This window comes from Ascaphus truei, chromosome 4, assembly GCF_040206685.1.
Source record: "Ascaphus truei isolate aAscTru1 chromosome 4, aAscTru1.hap1, whole genome shotgun sequence".
Classification (NCBI taxonomy): domain Eukaryota; kingdom Metazoa; phylum Chordata; class Amphibia; order Anura; family Ascaphidae; genus Ascaphus; species Ascaphus truei.
Window position 1 is genome coordinate 226,742,713 of NC_134486.1, and position 23,972 is coordinate 226,766,684.

The 23,972-nt window shown below is 44.7% G+C and overlaps 1 protein-coding gene across 7 annotated transcripts in view; it reads left to right on the forward strand.

Annotated features, from left to right (window-relative positions):
• Window positions 1-23,972, forward strand: part of TIAM2 (TIAM Rac1 associated GEF 2) — a 329,759-nt gene that overhangs the window by 224,654 nt on the left and 81,133 nt on the right. For all 7 annotated transcript variants that reach the window (XM_075596950.1, XM_075596946.1, XM_075596949.1 and 4 more), the window contains 2 exons: window positions 953-1,045; window positions 1,770-2,030. In XM_075596950.1, coding sequence (XP_075453065.1) covers window positions 953-1,045; window positions 1,770-2,030 — 354 coding nt within the window. The remainder of the gene's footprint in view (window positions 1-952; window positions 1,046-1,769; window positions 2,031-23,972) is intronic.

Consider the following 23,972-nt stretch of genomic DNA (forward strand, 5'->3'; position numbering starts at 1 on the left):
TTAATTGTTGGGGTCGTTAGCTGTAGTCAAGGGTTGGAGAGAGTCAGGATCGCTGTAGACTAAAGCCAAGGTTCTGTTGAACTGCAAGATTAAACACAGGGAGGCAAGCAAGGCAGGACAGGCAATATAAAGTGCTTGCGACCAGCACGTCGTCACAAGAAAAGAATATCTATGCTCAGCCAAATTGCAGCAGCAATAGCTGAGCATATGAAGGGAGAGCAGCCAATAGCTGAGGAGTAAAGCAGCAGAAGCTACTGTAAGAATCAGCCCCCTGATTCGTTGCTGAGTGAGCTCAGCACAGCAGGCGCTGACGAAGAACAGCAGCAGTCAGTTAGTGTTAAACTCTGGGGTGGAGTCTGCTGATGATGCTGCTATCTCGGGGGCGATGCCTGCACCCAATCCTCACAGCTAGTGAAACAAATATGGTTCGGCTCAGGAGGACCCTCTAGTTCCCATTCTGTAAAAAGGGGGAGGGGGATTGAAAGAAGAAATGAGCAACTGAAATAGCTCCTTTCAATCTTGTATTTAAATGATTTAAATGTCCTGTCCAACCCCCTTGATGATGTAGATGACCAAATATGATCCGATAGTATCCCCCTCATTATGTAGATATCCACATTTGGTAATCTACGTCATGAAGGTGCAGGACAGATAGAGAGACTGTTTCTGAGCTGCTCTGTGGAGACATGGACAGAGACTGCTTCTCTCTGGGATTCCTCTGCAAAGCTCTATCAGACTTGCTGGCCCGGTAGGATTAACGCAGTGTAGGTTCTGCTTTAATGCTCTCGGGTCGCAACCGTGCTGCAAAATTGAATGTATTCGGGGTCACAGATTTCTGCGTGTTGGTCCGCATTGCCGGGGGCAGTAAGTCTGGATACATTTGTAGACTGGCCAGATAAGAGCAGGTGCTTGTTCACTTATTATATAACCAATTAGAATTCTTTCTTTTCAGGATTTGCTGTTACAGCTCAGGTTGGCGATCATAAAAATCTTACTCATATCTATGTAAGTGATGTTCTTCCCAATGGACTGGCCTATAGGGAAGGTTTGTATCTTTTTATGACACCACTTTGTCTTCCAAACCAAAATATACTATTTAACCTGTTTGCGAGCAGCAGGCCCACTGTCAAAGTCCAAGGAGAAAGAAAACAGAGCTCTCCATAGTACGGATGATTTATCAAGAGGCTGCAACTTAGAGAGGCCAACATTTTTGTAAGACAATAATGGATTATTGGGTTTCTGCCGTAGGAATACCAAATTCTTGAGAAATTTGCCCCTGTGCTTCAATCCTAAATAACATTGTTTTTTTCATTCTCTCTTGTTCTATCCGTAATGCAGTATAGTTAGGAAATAGATAGGGCACTGAAAAATATATGGTAACAACATTTTAGCACGTATGATGAGATAGTCCCGCCTGTCCTTATCAGAGAGGCAATAAAGATAAATGGGGAGGGGGGAAGAGGGAGGAAAAGGGTCTGACTGTGCAAGCTCTCGTTGAACTTACACTGACTATAGACAAAATGTTTACAAACTAACTTTAAAAAAATGATTTTTAAATACTTACAAGTGAATTGCTTCTCCTTGTAACCATTTTATTTCATAGGTCACAATTTTGCAATAGTACTGCAGTGTAGTTATAATACAAGGATAAGACTTGCGTAAGAAGAAAGTATGAATTAAATAGCAGCTCAGCTTTAGAATGTAGAATCGACACCAAAGAACTCCTACCCTTCGCCCTTGCTGACTTGTTCTTCTTTGTTTGCTATCAGGCTTGCGCACAAGAAGTGAAATTCTTTTTATTAATGGAGAAGCTGTGACAGACCTTGAACTCAGAAAGATGGAGTTGTTATTCTCTGAGAAGAGTGTGCTGCTCTCTTTGAGATCTGCTCATGTTGACGTGAAGCCAGCACTCTGCTCATCATGGTCAGAAAATGACATCTGCAGAGATCAGAAGAGACCTTTGCCGCCCCCTAATCAGTCACAGCTGCTGGAAGAATTTCTGGATAGTTTCAGAAGGAACTCTATGAAAGGTAAGCTTAATTAAAAAGGTATCCAGTGACACTGCTTCAGCCCAGGTAGGATTCGTAGTCAATGTTATCATGGTGCTATCTATCCCATCACAATCTCTGTGCTTCAAACAGAGATATATAGTCCAAACATCGAAAAAATGGAGACACACAGCAGAAGTTGCAATTATTTGCTCTTGTATTTGAGCACATAAAGTAATGTTTCGGGGCACAGCCCCTTCCTCAAACAAACCACCCGTGTGATAATCATACCAAAAACTACCCCTTAAATATCTACTGGAACACCCACCAACTGAACCCATAGTCAACTATTCACTTCCAGACGCCATGCCGCAAGCCATGCTATCTCCAGGGCACACTCCATGAGGGTGATGTTGTCGCACATGAGACAAGCAAAGCGCGTGCGCGGCCACTTCATCCTACGGCCTACATCGGGAAAACTTGCATAACAACATGTAGTAAACGACAAGAAATGCATCTTCAATAGGACACGTGATACACCAGTGATCTCCATACATCTGCAAACATTAAATCATAGCATCAAATGTTATATATTCTATTATGGTCCATGTTGATTCTCCGGATTCATGGCAATATTAATAATACTTAGTTGTCAATTTAGTGGATCCAACGTTATTTTAGTACAGCCGTTCTTGTCTGTTTTTTCTCTGCACGCACTGAGTTTAATACATTTTCACAACATTGATGAGAGGGGAGTTTCTGTTATTAGACTTTTTATTCATCTAAGTTCCTTAAATATCTCAAGTAAGGATGGTTAAATTCCAGATCACTGTTCCAGAAAGCCCTGTGTTTAGACTTATATAAATGTTGTGTATATATCCCACCAGGGCTTATTTCTATCTGATTACTATAAGTGTTTTATTTACATATGTATGTTTATTAAAAAAAAAGTCTATATTTAGTTACTACAGCTTAACCCCATTATAACGCGGGGGCCACCCGCGACCACCGCGTTATAAACGGGGTTGCGGGAAAAAAATGGCCGCCGAAAAAATGTTTTTTTTTTGTTTTGTTTTTTATAGTTTTTTTTTTTTTTTGTGGTGGTACCGCGTCCGCCGGAGGGGGAAAGCTAAGAACTCTCCCAGCGTTCCCAGACCCGGTGAGGCAGCGGCAACAGCACGCAGCACTTACCCGGCATCTGGCAGCTCTTCTCCCTGTCTCTGCTTCCTGCTTCTGCTTCTATCTTGCGAGAGCAAGCTCCCTTAAAGAGACAGTGTGTCTCTGTGTGTTTGTATATTTGACTGTGTGAGACTGTGTGTGTGTGTGTGTCACTGTGTGTGTGTGCAGTGTGCTGTGAGTGTGAGTGTATGAGTGTGCTGTGAGTGTGTGCAGTGTGCTGTGAGTGTGTGCAGTGTGCTGTGAGTGTGTGCAGTTTGCTGTGAGTGTATGCAGTGTGCTGTGAATGTATGCGGTGTGCTGTGAGTGTGTGCAGTGTGCTGTTAGTGAATGCAGTGTCCTGTGAATGTATGCAGTGTGCTGTGAGTGTATGCAGTGTGCTATGTGTGTGTCAGTATGTCTGTGTGTGTGTGTGTGCAGTGTGCTGTGAGTGTGTGTGTGTGCAGTGTGCTGTGTGTGTGCAGTGTGCTGTGTGTGTGCAATGTGCTGTGCGTGTGTGCAGTGTGCTGTGAGTGTATGCAGTGTGCTGTGAATGTATGCAGTATGCTGTGAATGTATGCAGTGTGCAGTGAGTGTGTGCAATGTGTGTGCAGCAAAAAAAAAACTTAAATTTTTATTTTTTTTTAATTCGGGGTCCACGCTCAAACCGCGTTATAAGCGGATCCGCGTTATAGCGGATCACGCTATAACGGGGTTGAGCTGTAGTTACATATTTATATATAGCTATCATTGTTCTGCTTTTTGTAAATCATTCATGTTGAGTATATATAAGGTCTGATTGTTACCTCCACACTCTGGACGCATATTGAGTTAATATTATCAATTAGTATAAGCAAGAAATCTGTATCAGCTGGTTTCTATGCGTTAAGAGTGTGGGAGGTTCCAAGAGTACCTTCAGCCTCTGACGAAGTTGTACAGATACAACGAAAACGCGTAAGGCAGTTCGTATCCCCAGTGAAAGCTTCAGCATTAGCAGCACAGATTGACGAAGTGTCAGCACAGACCAAAAGCAACCCGATCTACCATACAGGGGCTATCCGGGAGCAACCGGCGGATCCTTCGGGTTTGTGATCATTTGACCAGGGGACTGAGTTTGCGGTACACCGGCACCACTTCCGGCATCCAGTTTGTAGGAACAACACATGCTGTTGATGATACACTGATCATGCAGCCCACACAGCTGTGACGGGGACGAACCATTATGTATTGCACTCAGAAATGCTTGTTGAAATCCGACGTTTGTGAGTGCAACCATTGATGTTTTTTTATCTCATATTAAACTGACCAAATATATGTGATTTCAGTTGGGGCTTTCCATGTCATGTCTTGGGGTCGGATCAGTTTACAAAATAGGGGCCAATGTCTGCTATGGCAAAGTGTGGCACTCTCTTTTATTTCCTTTGTTCTGAGAAAATGTAAATGTACTTCTTCGGGACTTGTGAAAAATAATGAATGTTTCAACAGTTCATATTAAAATTATTTTTTTATCAGAAAGTTATGGTCCTTCAGTCTTAGCTGTTTAGGTAATAATGGAATCATAATTACAGTATTTCTCAGAACAAAGGAAATAAAAGAGAGGGTCACACTTTGCCATAACAGACATTGGCTCCTATTCTGTAAACTGATCCGACCCCAAGACATGGAAAGCCCCAACTGAAAATCACACAGATTTATATATTTTTATTATTGTGTTTGTTTTAATCTGTTCAGTCACCTAGCCTTCCTTGCTTAATTAATAAATTTTCCTGTTTTTTATTGCTATACAGGATTGCGCCTTTTTTCTTTCTTCCATATGTATATATATATATATATACACACACACACACACACACACACACACACACACACACACACACACACACACACACACACACACACACACACACACACACACACACACACACACACATAATTCCAAAAAATTTAAAGCATTAATCACCCAGGTTTAATCCATCAATTTTTGCTGCCAAGGGTACAGATGTTTTCTTCCAAAGACGTAAGGGGAGCGGTGATTAAAGCCATGTAAAAGAGCAAAGTAACATAGTGCAATATTGTAGTGCTAAAAAATGTGCAAAACTCTATAGAATTCATACTCACAATGGAGCAGAAAATAAAGGCAATATCCCAAACAGTGGCAAATCGTCTCTTGCTTGGATGTGATGTCAGGGGGTTCAGTGCATCTCAAAAAAGAGGAAAACAAACCATAGTGCAGATAAGCTTAAAAATGATTGATACATTTCTCACAATGGAGGCCCACACGTAGGAGTAGAATAGCAGGCACAGCAGCACGACAGTATTCAGGTGGGGTGAGTAGTGATCTCATCCCTTACTTGATCGTCTCTGCTCGCGTCATGGCTGCCCACGTCACTTCCGGTTCCGAAATTTCGGCCGTCAGTATGTCGGGGTGGTTAGTTCTCTCTTCTCCGGGATCGCACAGCTGAGCTAATACTCGACGCGTTTCGCTGTCTAAACTGACAGCTTCCTCCTTAATCACCTTACGTCTTTGCAAGAAATTGCTTGTCGACCTTGGAACAGTCTTTTTAAAGGGTTGAGTGGAGGTCCTAGCCTTCTTTATTATCATTTTATTGTCACTTTGTACACATATTATTTACGATTGCCCTTATTTATGTATTTCACATTTATTTAGCACCTGTGTGTCAATTTACATTGATTTTTTCACTGGGAGGCTTTAAGAGAGTGTCAGAGCGCCATCTACTGTTTGGTTGTATTACGGGTACCGATGTAGCAGACAATATCTCACAAGTTAATGTTTTAGTGGTGTCCTTCTTGCATGGATTGCATATCATGTGACCAAGATGTAAGGGTTATAAATATATTTTATTCTTATTGCCCCAGATTCCTATTAAAAAGTCGTACTTTCATTGAAAGGAATACTAGATTCTATTGCCCCTGTTTGATTACACTGATAAAATATACGGTAGGTTTACATCACCATGATTTACAAGGCTACTTGCTAGCATAAAAATAACCCCACCAAAGTATACAGCTTTGTACATGCCACAAGGAATTCAAACATATGCAGCGGGTCCCCAAAACAAATTCTGGCAGCGAATACTTATTGAAAACAGTGTAAATTAATTAGAAAACTATCAACATTTCCCATACCAGCTTAGTGGAATTATGGAAAGAAATACAGAATGTTATTGACCTGGGTATTTTAAGTACATTAATACCAGATATAGGTTTACATACTGCTTTGGCTAATACAGTATGTCTTAGTGAGTTATTTCTGCTCATTTGAACTCCCAGTATGTACAGATGACGCTGTAATAAATCCCCTCTGGTCTAATGTCCGTGATATTCTGGGAACTTCACAAAGGCCCCTGGTGGGTTCCCAGAACATCACGAGGGCACCTAATCAGGTTTAACATTAAATTTTCCAGGAGCTCACTGTGGTCTTACGTGGGACTGCCCTTCTATGTAAGGAACCAATAATAGCATGATTACTAAATGATGGCAGGGCACAGGATAGCAATCAGCCAATGGCAGGCCAATTATGGTCCCTTGCAGACAGGGCCGCCAACAGAAATCATGGGGCCCAGGACAAATGAAAGGAGCAGCCTCCCCCCCTCCCCCCCAACCTATAGCGCACCTACCACGGAAAAATATTTATAGCGCACAACTTTTACTTAACTGTTTTCTTCTTATTGTAATACTGGAAAAAAATACAATGCAATCTGTTTATTTTTATATTTTCAACAAAAGACAAAGATACCCAATGCTACATCCAATTTGATAAAAGGCCTGGGGGCTTCAGTATGGGCCTGGGGGGGGGTTAATTATGGGCATGGGGGGGTTAAGTATGGTGGGTGACTGACTGCCTTGACTGACTTCCTCGGTGGGTGACTGACTTCTTGACTGACTGCCTGTGTGGGTGGGTGACTGACTGCCTGGGTGAGTGACTGCCTTGACTGACTGCCCTTTGACTGACTGACTGGGTGACTGACTGTCTGGGTGGTTGGGTGGGTGGGTGATTGACTGCCTGGGTGGGTGACTGACTGACTGGGTTGGTGACTGACTGACTGGGTTGATGACTGGCTGCCTGGGTGGGTGACTGACTGCTTGAGTGACTGGGTGTGTGGGTGACTGAATGACAGGGTGGGTGACTGAGTGACTGCCTGGGTGGGTGGGTGACTGCCTTGAGTGTGAATGACTGGGTTGGTGATTGAGTGACTGGGTGGGGTTACTGCCTGGGTGGGTGACTGACTGGGTGACAGACTGCCTTTGACTGACTGCCTGGGTGGGGGGTTACTGTGCCTGGATTGGTGGGTGAAAGACTGCCTGCGTGGGTGACTGACTGCATGGGTGACTGACTGCCTGGGTGGGTGACTGACTGACTGCCAGGGTGGGTGGATGACTGACTGCTTGGGTGACTGACTGCCAGGGTGTGTTGGTGGGTGGGTGACTGACTGCCTTGGTGGGTACTGAGTGACTGGGTGGGTGACTTTGAGTGGCTGAGTGAGTGACTGGGTGGGTGACTGAGTGACTTTGACTGAGTGACTGGGTGGGTGAGTGGGTGGGTGGGTGAGTGAGTGACTGGGTGAGTGAGTGACTGCCAGGGTGGGTGACTAACCTTGACTGGTTAGGTGCCGCTTCCTGCTTCCTTGCCCGCCAGACACTACTCCCCCTGCCCCCTATCCCCGCGGGAGGTAGGCGGCTGGAGGGGTGGGGGGGACGAGACTGGCGGGCTAATTCCGTGGGAGCATTTCCCCCCCGGCCTCTGGTCCCCGCAGCTGCTCCCCGGGGCAGGAGGCTGGCGCGGGGGAAGCTGGTATGGTGGGCGCGGAGGAAGCTGGTTTGGCGGGCATGGGGGAAGCTGGGTTGGCGGGCGCAGGGGAAGCTGTGTTAGCCACGGCGCTTTCCCTTCATCCCCCGTTGGAAGCGGGGGTGAGTGGGCCCACAGGCAGCAGGCTGGACACCCTGCTTTCCCTGTGCATGCGCACCGAGACCTCGGCTCTGCACATGTGCACAGGGATCGCCGGCATTGTATTATTTTTTTTTAATAAAACGTGCACGGCCACGCCGGGCCCCTGACTAACGGGGCCTGGGACGCCAACCCTGGCAGACCCCTCCTGCTTGCAGACTATGCTGACTTGCTATCTCCCAGTTATGTGCTGCCAGGGGATGTAGTTCATGTTAGATTTAGCAGCACCACTATTTATACTGCAGCCACAGAGACTTTTTCCAAAAACGCCTCTTCTATTCTGGAGAGCAAACGGATGTGTATTGGGTGATACGGTAAAGTGTACGGGTAAAAACCTAGGCACACAGCTTAATTGCTTCATTGGGGGCTATTCATTAATGCCAGTAATGGCTTTTTCACATGGAAATTATGATGCAAATCACTGATCTTCACTATCACAGTTCAATTAATTACTCCCATTATATATTTGTTGTTTGTTTTTTTAACATTTGCTGCAATACATAAATTAAGAAAACTTCATAATGTAAAAATTTGGGACATTTAAAAAAGCTAATTGGCCTGACAAAACCAATCTATATCTATATAATTGAAAGAGTTGTATGTTTGCTGTTCTTATGGGCAATCTGATTGGTCCGTCAGTTTGTCACTAAGCCGCTGGCCAATCAGATTGGTCCGTGCCCCGGCCCCGCCCCCGCACGCATCTTATTGGCTTACTGACACACTCACCCGCCCACAGCTGGGCACGCACAACCACCCGGCCAGTCTCCTCTTCTCCTCCTCACCCTGCGGCCTGGCCCGCTGTATCCCCCCACCCCATCACCTCCCCCCTCACCCAAAGCTCACCTCCCCCCCATCACCCCCCCTCACCCGCAGCTCACCTCCGCGCTACCACACTCACCCGCCCACAACCACCCGGCCATTCTCCTCTTCTCCTCCTCACTCCGCGGTCTGTCCCGCCGCCTCCCCCCATCACCCTCCCTCACCCGCAGCTCACCTCCCCGCTACCTTCCCTCGCGGCGCCCTTAACCCTGCTTGGCCGCGGGGGGGGAGGGGAAGGGGGGAGCGCGGCCAAGCAGGGAGCGATCTCCAATCCTTCTCAGCTTCTCACCAGCCTGGCTCTCCATCTCTCCACAGACAGCGGACATGCTAGGCTCCTTGGCACAGATGTGACAGGCATCTCGCACAAAAGGGGCGCCTGCGGGTTTGGCTCCTGTCCCAGCTCCCGCTGTGTGATGGCAACAAAAGGCTGGGCCGGGAGCCCACAGCAGCGACCTCCCCTTCTCCCCCCCCCCCCCGAGTGATTTACTGACTGCAACACTCAGTTCTTGGCAGGAGCAGCTGACCGAGGGGCCAGCAAAGCCCTGCAAATTGCTGCGGCCTGCTCCAGCTAGGAGAACACACTCTGAAACGATGCCATTATTAGGCTGTGAGTAGCTCAGAAGTAATGCAGTGCTCCCAGCAAGGGATTCTGGGAGATGTGTGTGTGACACTGTGTGTGTGTGACACTGTGTGTGTGTGTGTGTGTGTGTATGACACTATGTGTGTGGGGGACATGAGCTGCGCATGGGGGGGGTGGGAATGGAGCTGCAATGGGGGGGGGGGACGGAGAAAGAGAGGGGGAGTGGAGAAATAGGGGGGAGCGGAGAAACAGACAGGGGGAGTGGAGAGAGAGGAGGGAGCGGGAAATGTTACTCCCGGGCAATGCCAGGTCTCTCAGCTAGTAGGATCTGTAAAAAATATTCCAAACCCTGAGATGGTCTCAATTTTTTGTAAACAGATCAATTCCTTCCTACAATCTTCAGACTGATTACCATTTTGTTTGGCTGAGGGTCAGGAATGAGAAGCACAGGGTCCACAATCAATAGGTTTAGTGATTAATGTGCAATACAGTGAGCACAGGAACTGCAGAATGAAAGGGAAAGAATTGCCTGGTGTTTTGGTTTTGATCACTGGATTCTTAGGGGGGAGATGTGTCAATGTAAAGAAAGTGCCAATAGAAGTTTGTTTTACTCTATTTTCTGCTCGTATTTGCGTCAGATGTAAGGAAGTATCTGACGCAAATTGTTGACAAGAAAAGTTTCCGTCACCTCAGACCTGGCAGATTTTCTTTACGCAAATACAAGATACAAAAGTGACGCAGGGAGACGCAGAGTTTGCTACATCTCATTATAATCTGTGCATCATGTAACTCCTCCCTAGCTCATCCTATTGTCTCCCCAAATAAGGTGAAGCAAATGGTGCAAAACTTGGAGCAAAGACCTTGATATATTAACACAATGAGAAGCAAGATAAAAATTATCGTCAATTTTACCCCAATTTGCATTGATGAATCACCTCCATTGACTTTCCTTTTTTAGATCCAAATTGTGGTTTACATCCTGTGGTTTACTTTGTTGAATAAACTGAATAGTTTTCTTTCCGAACTGAAAAACTCATACTGGGAAATCATCCTGGATTCTGGAACCTTCTCTCTCTCTGGTGGTGGATTCTTACACTTCTGCACTACCACTTGCTATCTAATAACTATGCTGAGACATACAAAATATGCTGATAATTGAGAACAGAATTGCTGGTTTTTTACAAAATATATTGTATACTTACTTTTTCTTTTTAAGCTAAACTATTATAAATATACTCAATTCTACAAAGGGCACTAATAGTGTTTTTGGAAATAGATGGATGGCTGTCCACCTGCAAAAACATTGATACTGTCACTGAAAAAATTATAGCATTCAGAAATATTGTGGAATTACTATTTTTTTAATATGCTCCTGAGAAATTATTTAATTTAGACTGCAAAACTAGTGCTGCCTTTTGTATATTACCATAAAAGGAGAGGCAGATAGCATAGACAAACATTTATTGTTTTTAATCTAGCAGCATGTTCTGCACTTTTATTTATTGTTTATAATATATTTCATGTTTGCTATGTTCTGTTGCCGAAAATAGGAAACAAATTGTTAGGATTAAAATCCAGAGGAGCGTTTTTTCCCTTTATGTAGCACTGACAGTATACAGTGAACAGGTCGCCAACAGGGAGGAGAGCTGGGACGACTGTTCCGAGCCTTGCGGCTGCGGGGGGGCCTGACCGGCTGACACTGGAAGTTGGGCTTGGCCAGAGGATGGGACAACATCCGCGTCCGGCTGTCGTGCCCCTGCTTTCTGTCCCCACTGCACCTGCAGCAGCCCAGTCTCTCCCCCCTCTGCAGCGGGTCTGGTCTCTGGTGTTAGCCCTTCCCAGGCGTGCCGATAGTTGGCCAACTTCTAGATCGGTGCAAACTCACAGCAGAGGTGATGTGAAAAATTGTAGGGTTTTCCTTTTAGATGATTCATATGATCTATGCCAGGGGTAGCCAACTCCAGCCGTCAAGGGCCACCACTAGGTCAGACTGAGCCATCGGTGCTGAAGCAGGATCCCTAATACCTGGCCTGGTGAGGGCCTTTGAGGACTGGATTTGGCCACACTTGATGCCTTTCTTTGCTTAATCTGCTTCTTTTACGTTTTTAAACATCTTCATTGTGTTTGGTCCATGTGTACAGTACATGGACATCAGACACATGCATGGACGGGGGGTGAAGATTTGTATTGACATTTCAAAATTCCTGCAGATTTTCAGCATTAAACAGCAAATCTCCTTTAACTTTGTTTAAATGCAGCAGAGGCTTTTTAACCTGGTAAACAACCAAAGTCTAACTGCAGATTAGATGAATCACTGCTTGTAATTAAGTCTTTGCACTGTCTCCTACAACGTATTATAAATCAGTACATCAAGCAGAGCTGTCGTTTCAGCAGAGCAGATAATAAAATGCTTTGAAAAGGCAAAATGCGGCAATACAATGAATATCTTTTATTAGAGTATTACACAGAGGTTGTGTTCACATCCAATAACGTTTTACCATCTCAGAAATTGCGCTTTAACATATTGGCAAAGATTTTCGGTTCTTGACATCATCATGTAGTGGGCGGTGTGGGATGTATGATGTCAGAAGGAAACAAACAGAGCCCTAGTGCCTTAGCAATATCTTTTTTTTGTTGCTAATCACTTACTAAGCACATAAATGCAGCTCCCTATAATACTGTTTTTACTACAATTAATTTATCATGATATGAACACTTAAAGGTGTAGGCCCATATTTATTAAGTGGTTCTATTCCATAAGACACCTTGTGGTTCTGGTGTACACCTTAAAGCTCATTTATGTGGATTGGCCATAAGGACCTATATTTTCTAAGCTCTGCTACAGTATGTCAGAAAACACCTTCTCGTGCTAAAATACATTGTGGTCCATATTTACTAAGCAGTCTTCTGCCATAATACATCTTCCTGCACTGGAAAACCCCATAGAGCGGATTGACAGTGCGATATGACAGTTTAGTAAATATTGCACTTTGACAGGGCCTTAAACCCTGTCTAAAAGGGCTTCATATCATAGTTAAATAGTTACATATTAGATGAGGTTGAAAAAAGACATACGTCCATCAAGTTCAACCTATGCTAAATTTAGATGACAGATACTTTATCCTATATTTGTACTTATTGTATATTGATCCAGAGGAAGGAAAATAAAAAAGCCCGTGAAATATCATCTAATGATATCTCATAAGGGGAAAAATAAATTCCTTCCTGAATCCAAGAACTGGCAATCAGATTAGTCCCTGGATCAACATCCTTCCCATGTTTACTTTATTAGTGTAGACGGACGTTCACAGAGGTACACAATTGGAGGCTTTTATAAGGTAAAATTATAATAATTTGGGAGTATTTCGAGTGATATCATATGCAATTAATTCACATCTCCCTTAGTAAAGCATGTCTCGCAGCCCAAAACATATAGCATGAAATAAGCAGATATAAGCAGTCTCTTAATAATGAAAGTCTTATCTGTTAGCTGCTGTAGAGTAAGCTTCTCTGCTCTCCTGGAACCACACCCGTGCGTGCACAGAAAATCAGCATCCAGGTTTAGAAGTCTTATTTGGTGTCTTGCAATCATCTATGCTGGGCAGAGCTCAAGACCGGTCAGCTCCAGAGATGTGTGTTCTTTTGGTCAGTTTCTCCTGGGAGACTCAAGAACACTGCTCTGTCTCCAAAGTTCAGCTCTCAGTCAGAGCTAAGGAGTCACTTCCTGTCTCAACAGACAGGCTTTTGTAAGCAATCAGGCAGGTGGTGTTTATTAATTGACTACCAGCAGTTAACCACCACACTGCTAGATTACAGGCACATTACTTGAACAGGGATTACTCCCCTGTTACATACCTCCCCTGTTTGTGGGAAGCTCGGGCTTGCCACGGCCAAAGCCCATCCTTCCACTCTCATTCTAGATATCTCAGTGACTTGAATGAGAGTGGATGGAGGAAGAGAACCCTCAGTCCTGTTGGGATTGGAGCCCTTTCTCCAGTTTATTCGTGTCTCCTCCTGAAGGTGTTTCAGATCAGCACCCCTCAGTCGCTCGAGGAGGACTTTCTCCAAGTATAGTCTTTTTTCTACGTGCGCGGTCATGAGATTTCCCTCGCGTCGGGTGCTCGTCTTATTGTAGGCATACTGTATGGCAGCAGTTGCAGAGCGTTTAAAAAACAGCCCTTTGAGTTTTCCGCTCTTGAAGCTGTCGCTCTGCTCTTTTCCCACTCAATGGGGTGGCTAGTTCAGCCTCTTTGAGATTAAGTTGTAATTCCACACCCACTTCCAGAGAATGTCCCATCTTTTCAGCTTCATCAGCTAAGGATTCTTCTGGTTTTAATTCAGCACGTGTAACTTCTTTTGTTGCCTGCTGGGTGGCTGAAGGTTTTGCTAGTGCTTGTTTAGGTGGTTCAAATTTTGCAACCTTGTATTTCAGATGAGCGGTATTCCCAGCTCTCACTGTACCCTTGTCTTCATGGGTTTTTGAGGCTGTGGGATACTGACGCTTAGTCAGGGTCAATACTTGTCCTTGTAGGACTGTAATCTCATCCGCGAGAGAGCCCTGTTTTTTGAGTGCGTCTTGCAAGTCTCTTCTCAGGGAATTTATCTGCATGCTTTGCTTTCTCTGAGCTTGCTTCCACATTTTTATTGCATTGTGAAGCACTATGAACTTCTTTGCTTGGGCCACAGTTACTTGTTTCAGTTTCTGGACCTTCTTGTGCTCCCTTTTGTGCCGCGTCACCTAGGTTCTAAGCTTGGCTTTTAGCGTTGCTTTGGTGATGCTCAGGGTAGCCTTCAGTTTCTCATGCTGCTTTGCGGGGACATACTGGCTCATCAGACGTTCCTGCAGCACTTGAATTTCTTTAACAGCCTGCAGATTGTCATCCTGCAGAGTTCGCTGCTTCTCCTCTGCCTTCTCGAGGTGCGTACGCAGACCTTGCAGTTGTTTCTGCAGTCGGTGCTCTGCTTCAAACTTTTCCTTGACTTCTTCTGTCAACTGAAAATTTTCTTCTTTCAGTTTTAAGTTTTTTCTTTTTATTCTTGAATTTTCTCCTTTTTCAGTCTCTGTATTCTTCAGGGCTTCTTTGCAGTCCTCCTTCCATTTACGCACATCTGCTTTGAGAATGACAATCTCCTGGCGTGAGACTTCCTTCTCTAGGTTGAGGGTGTGAAGCTCCTTCTGAGAGACTTTGAGATCTGTATCAAGATTACCAATAGTTTCTTTAGCAATGTCCAGCTCCTCAGTGAGACTGTGTAGTTCCTTTCTGGAAACTTCCAGGTCTGTGCGGCAGCTGTTGGTCTCATGATGTGAGGCATTCAGTGCTCTGCGGAGTGTCTGAACCTCTTTCTGAGATACGTCCACTTCTATCCGGACACTGTTGACCTCTTGTTGTGAGGCATTCAGCTCTATGCGAAGAGTGTGAACCTCTTGCTGGAAGACTGTCATCTGCTTTAGTGCCTCTTCATACTTCCGCTTTAGCGTAGCCACCATTTTATCAGATTGGCTCTGCTTTTCATCCATGGCGGAAATAGTAGCCTTTGCAGTATCTAGCTCAGTCTTGAGATCGTCCAATTCTGTCCTGGCTAAAGAGTAAATTGTGAGCACATCTTTTTGTAGCCTCACGTTATTTTTCTGTAGCTCTGTGTAACCATCTTCCTTTTGTTTCAATTGTTCACGGAGCATCTCATAGTCATGCCTGGCATTTTTCAGGGCATCTTCAGGGCTGGTCAAGGGATTGTCACTCACTGGTTCCGGCTCCACTTCCCTGGGATGATTGGTTGAGGGTTCCTCACTGTTGGCACCGGACAGACACTTCTTTGGGGTACATGACTTCTGCCTTGGGCCCTCTGGATATTCGGTTAACCGCGGGACGAATTCTCCATTTTCTCTAGGCTGCAGGGCAACTCGGTCCCCCTTTCCCTCCACAGGATCTGTGGACGTGTCTGTTCCTTCCACGGTAAGTGAAGAACCGCTTTTATTTTTCCGCTTTTTTGTTTTGGATGACACCGTCCCTTCAGGGATATTGGGGTCTCCATCTTCATTTGAAATTTTAGCAGCGTCACTGGATCCACCCGGCTTTTCTTGCAACTGTAATAGCTGACGGAAATATTCGGTGATCCACTGCTCCTGCTCTGTCTCCTGCTGATCATATTCGTTATCAAAGAGAGCGGTCTTTTCTGTTCGTGCCGAGTTCAGGCACCCCCACATTCTTGGGGTGTTTTGTGGGTTTGACTCGGTTCGGGTTCCCCGTAAGAGATGTCTTCCTCATTATTGGACTGGAAGGGCCACTCTTCCGTGGGGTAGGGTTCATTACAGGAACGCTGCATCTTGTCCTCCATTTTTAGGCTATCAGGTGTAATTTTCTTCCTGACCTCAGGTTGGCGCTATTGCAGCTGTTGACACTGTATTTGCTAGAACCCTCAATTGTGGTAGTCCTACAGATGGGCATATTTTGCTTGTAGAGGTCGTAGCTCTCACAGGCATCTCTGTAGACTTTTCTTTCTTGGATAATTTTTTTTTTTTCAATATCAGCAGTACTGTGCATGCATTTTCTCTTATCAGGTATACAAGATGTGCAGTTGCTAGGTAAAAACGTCTATTTGCTTTACACCATTTACTTGCTAGGTGTAATCTTTCATTAGGTATGCTGAATGTGTGGTTGCTAGGTAAAAAAAAACTTCTGTTTGCTTTACACCATTTACTTGCTAGGTACAATCCCTCCGCTTCAGCAACAGAATTTGGTTTTCTGCCTGAGTTCAGTAATTTTCAGTCTCATCTTTGGGTATTATGGCATTCACACTTCACACTTTGGGTGTCTGTTTTTGCTCCCAAGATATATATATGCAGACTTTTTTACTTGCAGAAAAAAAACATTCTTTGCAGTGGACTATTTCTTTCATTCCCGGCAGGGTGACTCAACACTCAGCAATTGGCTTTGAAAAACCTTTTTCACAGTTCAGAAATCCCATTTTCCCCTATAGGGCAATTTTACACTCAGCATTTGTTTGCTAAAAATTCCCCTGCTTCTGCTGCCTGCTGTCTTGTATCAATTTTCACACTTTTCTGCATATACTCCATTCACAGCTGGTAGCCCTATGCGGTGTGGCAACCTTTATTTGCAAAATCAGTACCACTCGTGGGTCACCATCTGTATTCACTGCTTCAGCGAAACTTTTGAAAACAACAAACACCTATCCCTTTTTAAGGGCTTACTCACTTCTTGAACCCTGACTATGGCTGGAAGGCAAAACCACTATTTCAATGACCATATTACACTTTGTGATAGGCAAAAAATGATTAGCTGTTTCAGCAGTCTCTCTCCTCTTGGGATTGGGGCAAAGAGTCCATCTGTGTTTTTGTAAGTTTCAATGCAGTGTAAGTTTCAGTGGTGTGTCCCTTTAACTCTGATCTCTGCTGCATGAGGTTTTTTTTTCTTTTCTAAGTTGCTCAGACTGTTTGTAGGCAAAAAGCATAACAAAAAAAATTTCACATAAAAATCTCCGGTCCTTTTTAACTACAAAGACACCTCTCATCTCACTTCGGACACCATATGTAGACGGACGTTCAAAGAGGTACACAATTGGAGGCTTTTATAAGGTGAAATTATAATAAGGCTTTATTGTGCCTTTTCCTTTTCATCAGGAAATCATCCAAACACAGGGGGGGGGAACAAAGCTTCTATTCACTTGGGAGTATTTCTAGTGAAATCCTATGCAATTAATTCACATCTCCCTTAGTAAAGCATGTCTCGCAGCCCCAAGACATGTAGCATGAAATAAGCAGATATAAGCAGTCTCTTAATAATGAAAGTCTTATCTGTTAGCTGCTGTAGAGTAAGCATCTCTGCTCTCCTGGAACCGCACCCGTGCGTGCACAGAAAATCAGCATCCAGGTTTAGAAGTCTTATTAGGTGTCTTGCAATCAGCTATGCTGGGCAGAGCTCAAGACCGGTCAGCTCCAGAGATGTGTGTTCTCTTGGTCAGTCTCTCCTGGGAGAGAATCAAGAACAATGCTCTGTCTCCAAAGTTCAGCTCTCAGTCAGAGCTAAGGAGTCACTTCCTGTCTCAACAGACAGGCTTTTGTAAGCAATCAGGCAGGTTGTGTTTATTAATTGACTACCAGCAGTTAACCACCACACTGCTAGATTACAGGCACATTACTTGAACAGGGATTACTCCCCTGTTACAATTAGGTATATCCCTGAATACCTTTCCTTTCTAAAAAGATGTCCAACCTTTTTTGAACATATATGTATATATGTGTATGTCTTTATTTATATAGCGAGAAACTGTACATAATACCGCGCTCCTCCCTACAGAAGTTTGCTGCAGGTAAAAAGATAGGCCTTACATATAGAAAAACAAAAAGAACGATTCCTGTGCTCCTACCAATTAGGCTAAGATAAAATCATGCCTTGACGTGGCATGCAGGCTTACAAATGCTTTGGCCAAAGGGTTGAACCAAATACCCTTTTTCATGAGAATATTATTTTATCTTAGCCTAATTGGTAGGAGCGCAGGAATCGTTCTTTTTGTTTTTGTTTTTGTTTATTTATATAGCGCCATTAATGTACATAGTGTTTCAAAGCAGTAATACACGTGACAATCATATAAATAACAAGTAATACAAATAACACATAATGGGAAGAAGTGCTTCAGACATAAAAATGAACATTTAGGAAAAGGAGTCAATGGCTCCGAAGAGCTTACAATCTAATTTGTAGGTAGAAAACGTACACAGACAGTAGGAGGACGGTCTGGTAAGTGCGTCTGCAAGGGGCCAAGGTTTATGTATGAGGTTTAAAGTATCCGCCATGGAGCTACTCATATGCTTTGTTAGGCAGGTGTGTTTTAAGGTGGGTCTTAAAGGTGGATAGAGAGTATGAAAGTCGGATATTGAGTGGAAGGGCATTCCAGAGGTGTGTGGCAGTCAGTGAGAAAGTTTTAAGGCGGGAAAGGGCTTTAGCAACAAAAGGGATAGAGAGAAGATATCCTTGTTCAGAACGCAAACGTCGGGAGGGTATATAGTGAGAAATTGTCACGTGTGCTCACCACAAACTAGACTAGACCGCGGGGCTGAGGTGGGGATGTATATAACCGCCACCCTACAACCACGGGACCAGGTCCAGAGTGCAGAGTCAGAGTTGTGTAGCTGGGTCAAGGTAGGAGAGTTCGGGTATGTCGTAGTACTTGCCGTGGCCCGGGGTTGGAGAGAGAAGAGTAGTCGATATCGTATGCCGTGGTCGAGGAGAGGAGAGAGCGGGGGTCCAATAGCAAGCCAAAATCCAGGGGCACAGAAGAGACAGGTCCATGTACGAGCAGAGGTCACAACACAGGTGAGGCAAGGCATAAGAACAGGCAAAACACAGGAAGCAGCGAACACAGCACATAAACATCAGTTTATGCTCAGCAACTTGCACAGGAACAGACATGGTAAATGAAGGAGGTGGGAACAAATAGGAGGCGGCAGTGGAGTGACATCAGACATAGGCTGCGAGCCGATAGGAGGACGAGAGATTGGCTGCAGGTGAGTGACAGCTGATACCTTTCTTGGGAACAGCTGCTGCACGGCGTGCATGCGTAGGAGGAGTGCGGCGTGGGGCGAGTGCGTCACCAATGGGAGCAGGCGACGTGCCGGAGGCGTGCCTCTGCAAGTGTATTGTCAGGCAGGCGCGCACCTGGGCGCGCCGCAGGTACTGTTGCGTCACGCGTCAGAGGGACGGAGCCTAGCAGCAATCCTGACAGAAATTAGGGCTCAGATGTAAGGAGGGGCAGAAGAGTGTAAAGCTTTAAAAGTGAGGAGGAGAATTGAGTGTGTGATACGGGATTTGATAGGAAGCCAGGAGAGGGATTTCAGCAAGGGAGACGCTGAGACAGATTTAGAAAAGAGTAGAGTGATTCTGGCAGCAGCATTTAGGATTGATTGTAGGGGAAATAGGTGAGAGGCAGGAAGGCCGGACAGCAAGAGGTTACAGTAGTAGGGCTAGGGGAATAGAAAGTCTTCACCTACACTGGTGCTGCTAGGTAAAAAACATAGAGTCCAAGCATAAAAAGGCAAATCCGAGGCTATATAATGCATAAGAGAATAGCCGACACTGCACCATAAGTGTATATAAGGCAATGAGAAATCCTGCTCACAATGTTGCCCCATCGTAAACCGCCATGAGGGATCAAAAACGGTGAAACCGTGGGTAAGTGGAGATGATAACCAATAGTCAATGTGTCTGTCCTGCGCTTCCGTGTGCAGGGCAGTGTTCTGAATGCGTCAGACACTGGGGCATCACACGAGGGAGCTCCGTTTAGCCTCAATAACAACCGGTGCAGGGGGAATGAAGCTGCCTTACCTCACCTGCACTCCGGTCTGGGGTCTGCTCCCTCGGCTGCTCCTGCGTGCCACCGTCTTAGTGTAGGCTGGAAACAATGGTGGATTCGGCGCAACTGCGCATGTCTGGATCAGAGAGACTCCTGAAGTTCTTCAAACAACTTTATTGATAATGCACATAAGGGCAAACACCGCATTCTCCCCTGTGAGGGTGAAACGCGTAGAAGGGGAGAATGCGGTGTTAGCCCTTATGTGCATTATCAATAAAGTTGTTTGAAGAACTTCAGGAGTCTCTCTGATCCAGACATGCGCAGTTGCGCTGAATCCACCATTGTTTCAAGTGGAGATGATAGCTACACTCTCCCCAGATGGTACACGGATATCAACCCGGCGGTGCAGGAGGCTGGAGCGGTATGCTAACACTGGCTGTCCGCGGCTGCATTCACAGTAGTAACTTCTCTGGTCTCAGTGTAATGTGGCGTGCTTCCGTCCGAAAGTAGAGATGAAAAGGTAAGGAATGGACTGATCACAGCAAAAAAGTGGGGCTGGAGGCTGGTGTCCAAAATGAAAATAATTTATTGATAGCGCATAACAGCAAAAAGAAAAAAGAAGTCCTCTGATGCGTTTCCCACCCGGAAGGTGCTTTATCAAACAGTAGTCGAGAAGGGGGAGAATGAGGGGCTGTGTCAAGAGTTTTAGCAGTCGAGCAACAGAGGAAAGGGCGTATCTTTGTTATGTTGCGGAGGAAAAAATGACAGGTTTTAACTACCTTTTGAATGTGAGAGGAGAATGTGAGAGAGGAGTCGAGTGTGACCCCTAGGCAGTGTGCTTGCGCTACTGGGTAAATGATAGTATTTTCAATAGTAATGTGGAGGGAGGTAGTAGGGCCAGGTTTTGGAGGAAGTATGAGGAGCTCCGTTTTTGATATGTTAAGTTTAAGTTGGCGGAGGGCCATCCAGGATGATATCCTTGAGAGACATTCAGAAACTTTGGTCTGTACAGCAGGTGTAAGGTCAGGGGTTGAATAGTAAATGTGCCTGTCATCAGCATAGAGGTGATATTTGAATCCAAGAGATGTGATTAGGTCACCTAGAGAGAGTGTGTAAAGAGAAAAGAGAAGAGGTCCCAGGACAGAGCCCTCGGGTACACCCACAGAGAGATCGATAGTGGAGGAGGTGTTAGCAAAAGAGACACTGGAAGTACGATGGGAGAGTTAAAGCTGCAGTTCAGTCAATATCCTGCATGTGTGTTTTTTTTAATAAATCAGTTCTGTAGTAAGAAAAAATACTTTTAGCATTTTCTGTTTTTAAAAAAACAACTTTGAAAGACCAATTTTCTTGTATTCTATTTTAACAGCCATTTGCTAAGGCACTGCCCCTTCATGTCCTGTCACAAGCCCTGGCACACCCCTTTGTCAGCCCTGCCTCCCTCTAGCACATGTCAGTGCAGGAGTGCTCATGAATATTCATGAGCTTCCACTGAGAGACAGAAGCAAATAAAAACATTTCCATTCACTAATTATGTCACCAAATTTCGCCTATCAATACATGGAGAACTAATTGACCTGCAGCTATACAGTTCTTTAGGTAATTAGAGATTGCACACATGAAACTATTAAAGTAAAAAAATAAATAAAAAATAAAAAAAAGACTGAACTGCAGCTTTAAGAAGAGATTCATGATATAGCTTAGTTACGAATACCAAGAGTATGGAGAATGTGAAGGAGAAGCGGGTGGTCCACAGTATCAAATGCTGCAGAGAGGTCAAGTAATATGAGCAGAGTATAATGACCCCTGTCTTTTGCAGCATGGAGGTCATTAGTTATTTTAGTGCAGGCTGTTTCAGTGGAGTGAGCAGTGCAGAAGTCAGATTGTAGAGGGTCCATGAGATAATAGGTGGCGAGAAAATGGAGTAAGTGAGAGAATACAAGACGTTCAAGGAGTTTAGAGGCAAAAGGCAGGAGGGAGACAGGACGACAGTTAGAAAGACAGGTAGGGTCCTCCCTCCAAGCAAATGATAAAAAGAAGGGTCAGTGAGGTAATGCTCATGGAAAAATTAACCGCATTCCTTAAGCAAAAAACGATAGCCTTCTATGGAGTCTGGGAACCATGGCTGTTCCTATAGTTGGAATATAGTGGTTGCTCGGACTGGATTAGCGTGTGGATGAGACACTCGGCGGCAGGGGTGGAGGTCAGGCCCCTCCCCCCCTCCTCCCGCCCCCCTTTTCTCTTTCACTCTCTTTCCCCCTTCTTTTTCTAGCCTCTCTCTCTCTTGATCTCTTAAGGGATTCAGAGGCCTCGCATATTGTGGCGATGCCCTGTTGTATTCTTTCCCTCTCACATTATACAATATCTCTGTATTTGGCTATGTACATTGCATTATGTATGTTTATTGTTTATTTGCCTAATAAAAACATTTGGAAAAAAAAAAGAAAGACAGGTAGGGTCAAGCTTGCTGTTTTGAGTAACGGTATAACTGTTGTATGTTTGAAGTAGGATGGAAAGGTACCAGAATAGAAGGAGGAGTTAAAAATGTGTGTGAGTGTAGGGATTATAGTAGGAGCAAGAGTTTTTAGGAGATGGGAGGGAATGGGGTCAGGAGGGCAGGTGGTAGAGGGAGAAGAGGAGATCAGCAACGACACATCCTCCACTGCGACAGCGGAAAAAGAGTTGAGGAGGCAGGAGAAGAGTTAGGAAGAGGTGTAGGATGAGAGGATACAGAGGTGATGTCCTGACGTATGGATTCCACCTTTCCTTGAAATAATCAGCAAAGTCCTGAGGTGAGATGGAGGAAGATCAACAGGCAGTAGAGAGTGGTCTGAATAAGGAATCGAAGCCAGAGAAGAGGAAAAAACGGAGGGCAACCTCCTAAACAAGTGCTCAAGGTTATTCACAAAATGCATCCAAAATGCTATTGGTCACTCTATAGTTGTAATCCACAAGCAATATTTCCTTTGTAAATACACATGTATTTGGTATATCTAGTATATAAATGTGAAGTACTGATGGTCATTTATGCTCACACATGAGGGTATGTAAAGATGTTCAGATACAGTATATGGGATGTCAAGGAAAACCGTGTGAAAAGGAAAACTGTCCCTTAATCCAATAATACACAAAACCCTTAGAGGTAGACCACTAACATATAAACTCAAAGTTCATCATGTAGTAATCGCATTAAAGTACTTACGACCTTCGTTTATCTGGGATCCTGGAAAAAGCGTGCTCCCAGCCCGAAAGGGATATCAGAAAAAATTCCTCCCAGGAGGGATGGATACTGGCGGTGCACTGCGTACCAACAAGTGCTAACGATGCGTTCCAAATGGAGGAAAGGAAGACGGATACTGGATCGCTGTATCAAAAAGACTATTTATTGAACGTTTGGCAACATTGACACTAAAACAAGAATCTTGAAAGGAACCTCTGATGCGTTTCGTGCAATCCCTGCACTTTGTCAAAGTTTGTTTAGCCAGAGAGAGGGCAGAGTTGAAACAGGATAGCAATTTGTAGTTATGTATTGCAAACCGAATATAAACTCAAGAAAATCACGCAATGGTATGCAGTCAACAAATAATTTTGTGTTTAAATATAGCAGGGCACTGATCGGTTGGGTGGAGAAATTAACCTTCCACTGCTGATAAATATAGAAATATAGCGGAGGACACATATGTAGGGAAAAGTAATGAACCAACCCAGTTACTCCCGTGAAAGGCAAATTTATTATCCTCATGGGATGCCTGCGGCTAGAATTCTGACCCTGTGTCTACGGTATACATGGTGTGGAGCTGCTGCTCACAATAAACCACCGTCTTGTTCCTCCAGTTGATTCAGCGTTCTATGATCAGATGTTGTGGGGGGCTCCGTGACCCCCGTGTGCGTCACTCCAATCACAGGATATCAAGAAAACAAGTTATAGATCATTGGACCTGCCTAACTAAAAAATACAAAAATATACAGGCAGGACAAAAATTATCCTCCCACACGTTTCACGCCAACTCTGGCGCTTTCTCAAAAGGTTCCTGTCCATCCCCCTTGATGACGTAGTTGACCAAATATAGTCCTACAGTATGCCCACTCATGATGTAGATAGCAAATTCGGCCATCTACTGATGCAGCGGCCGTTATTCGAACACTTCACGCGTCATGT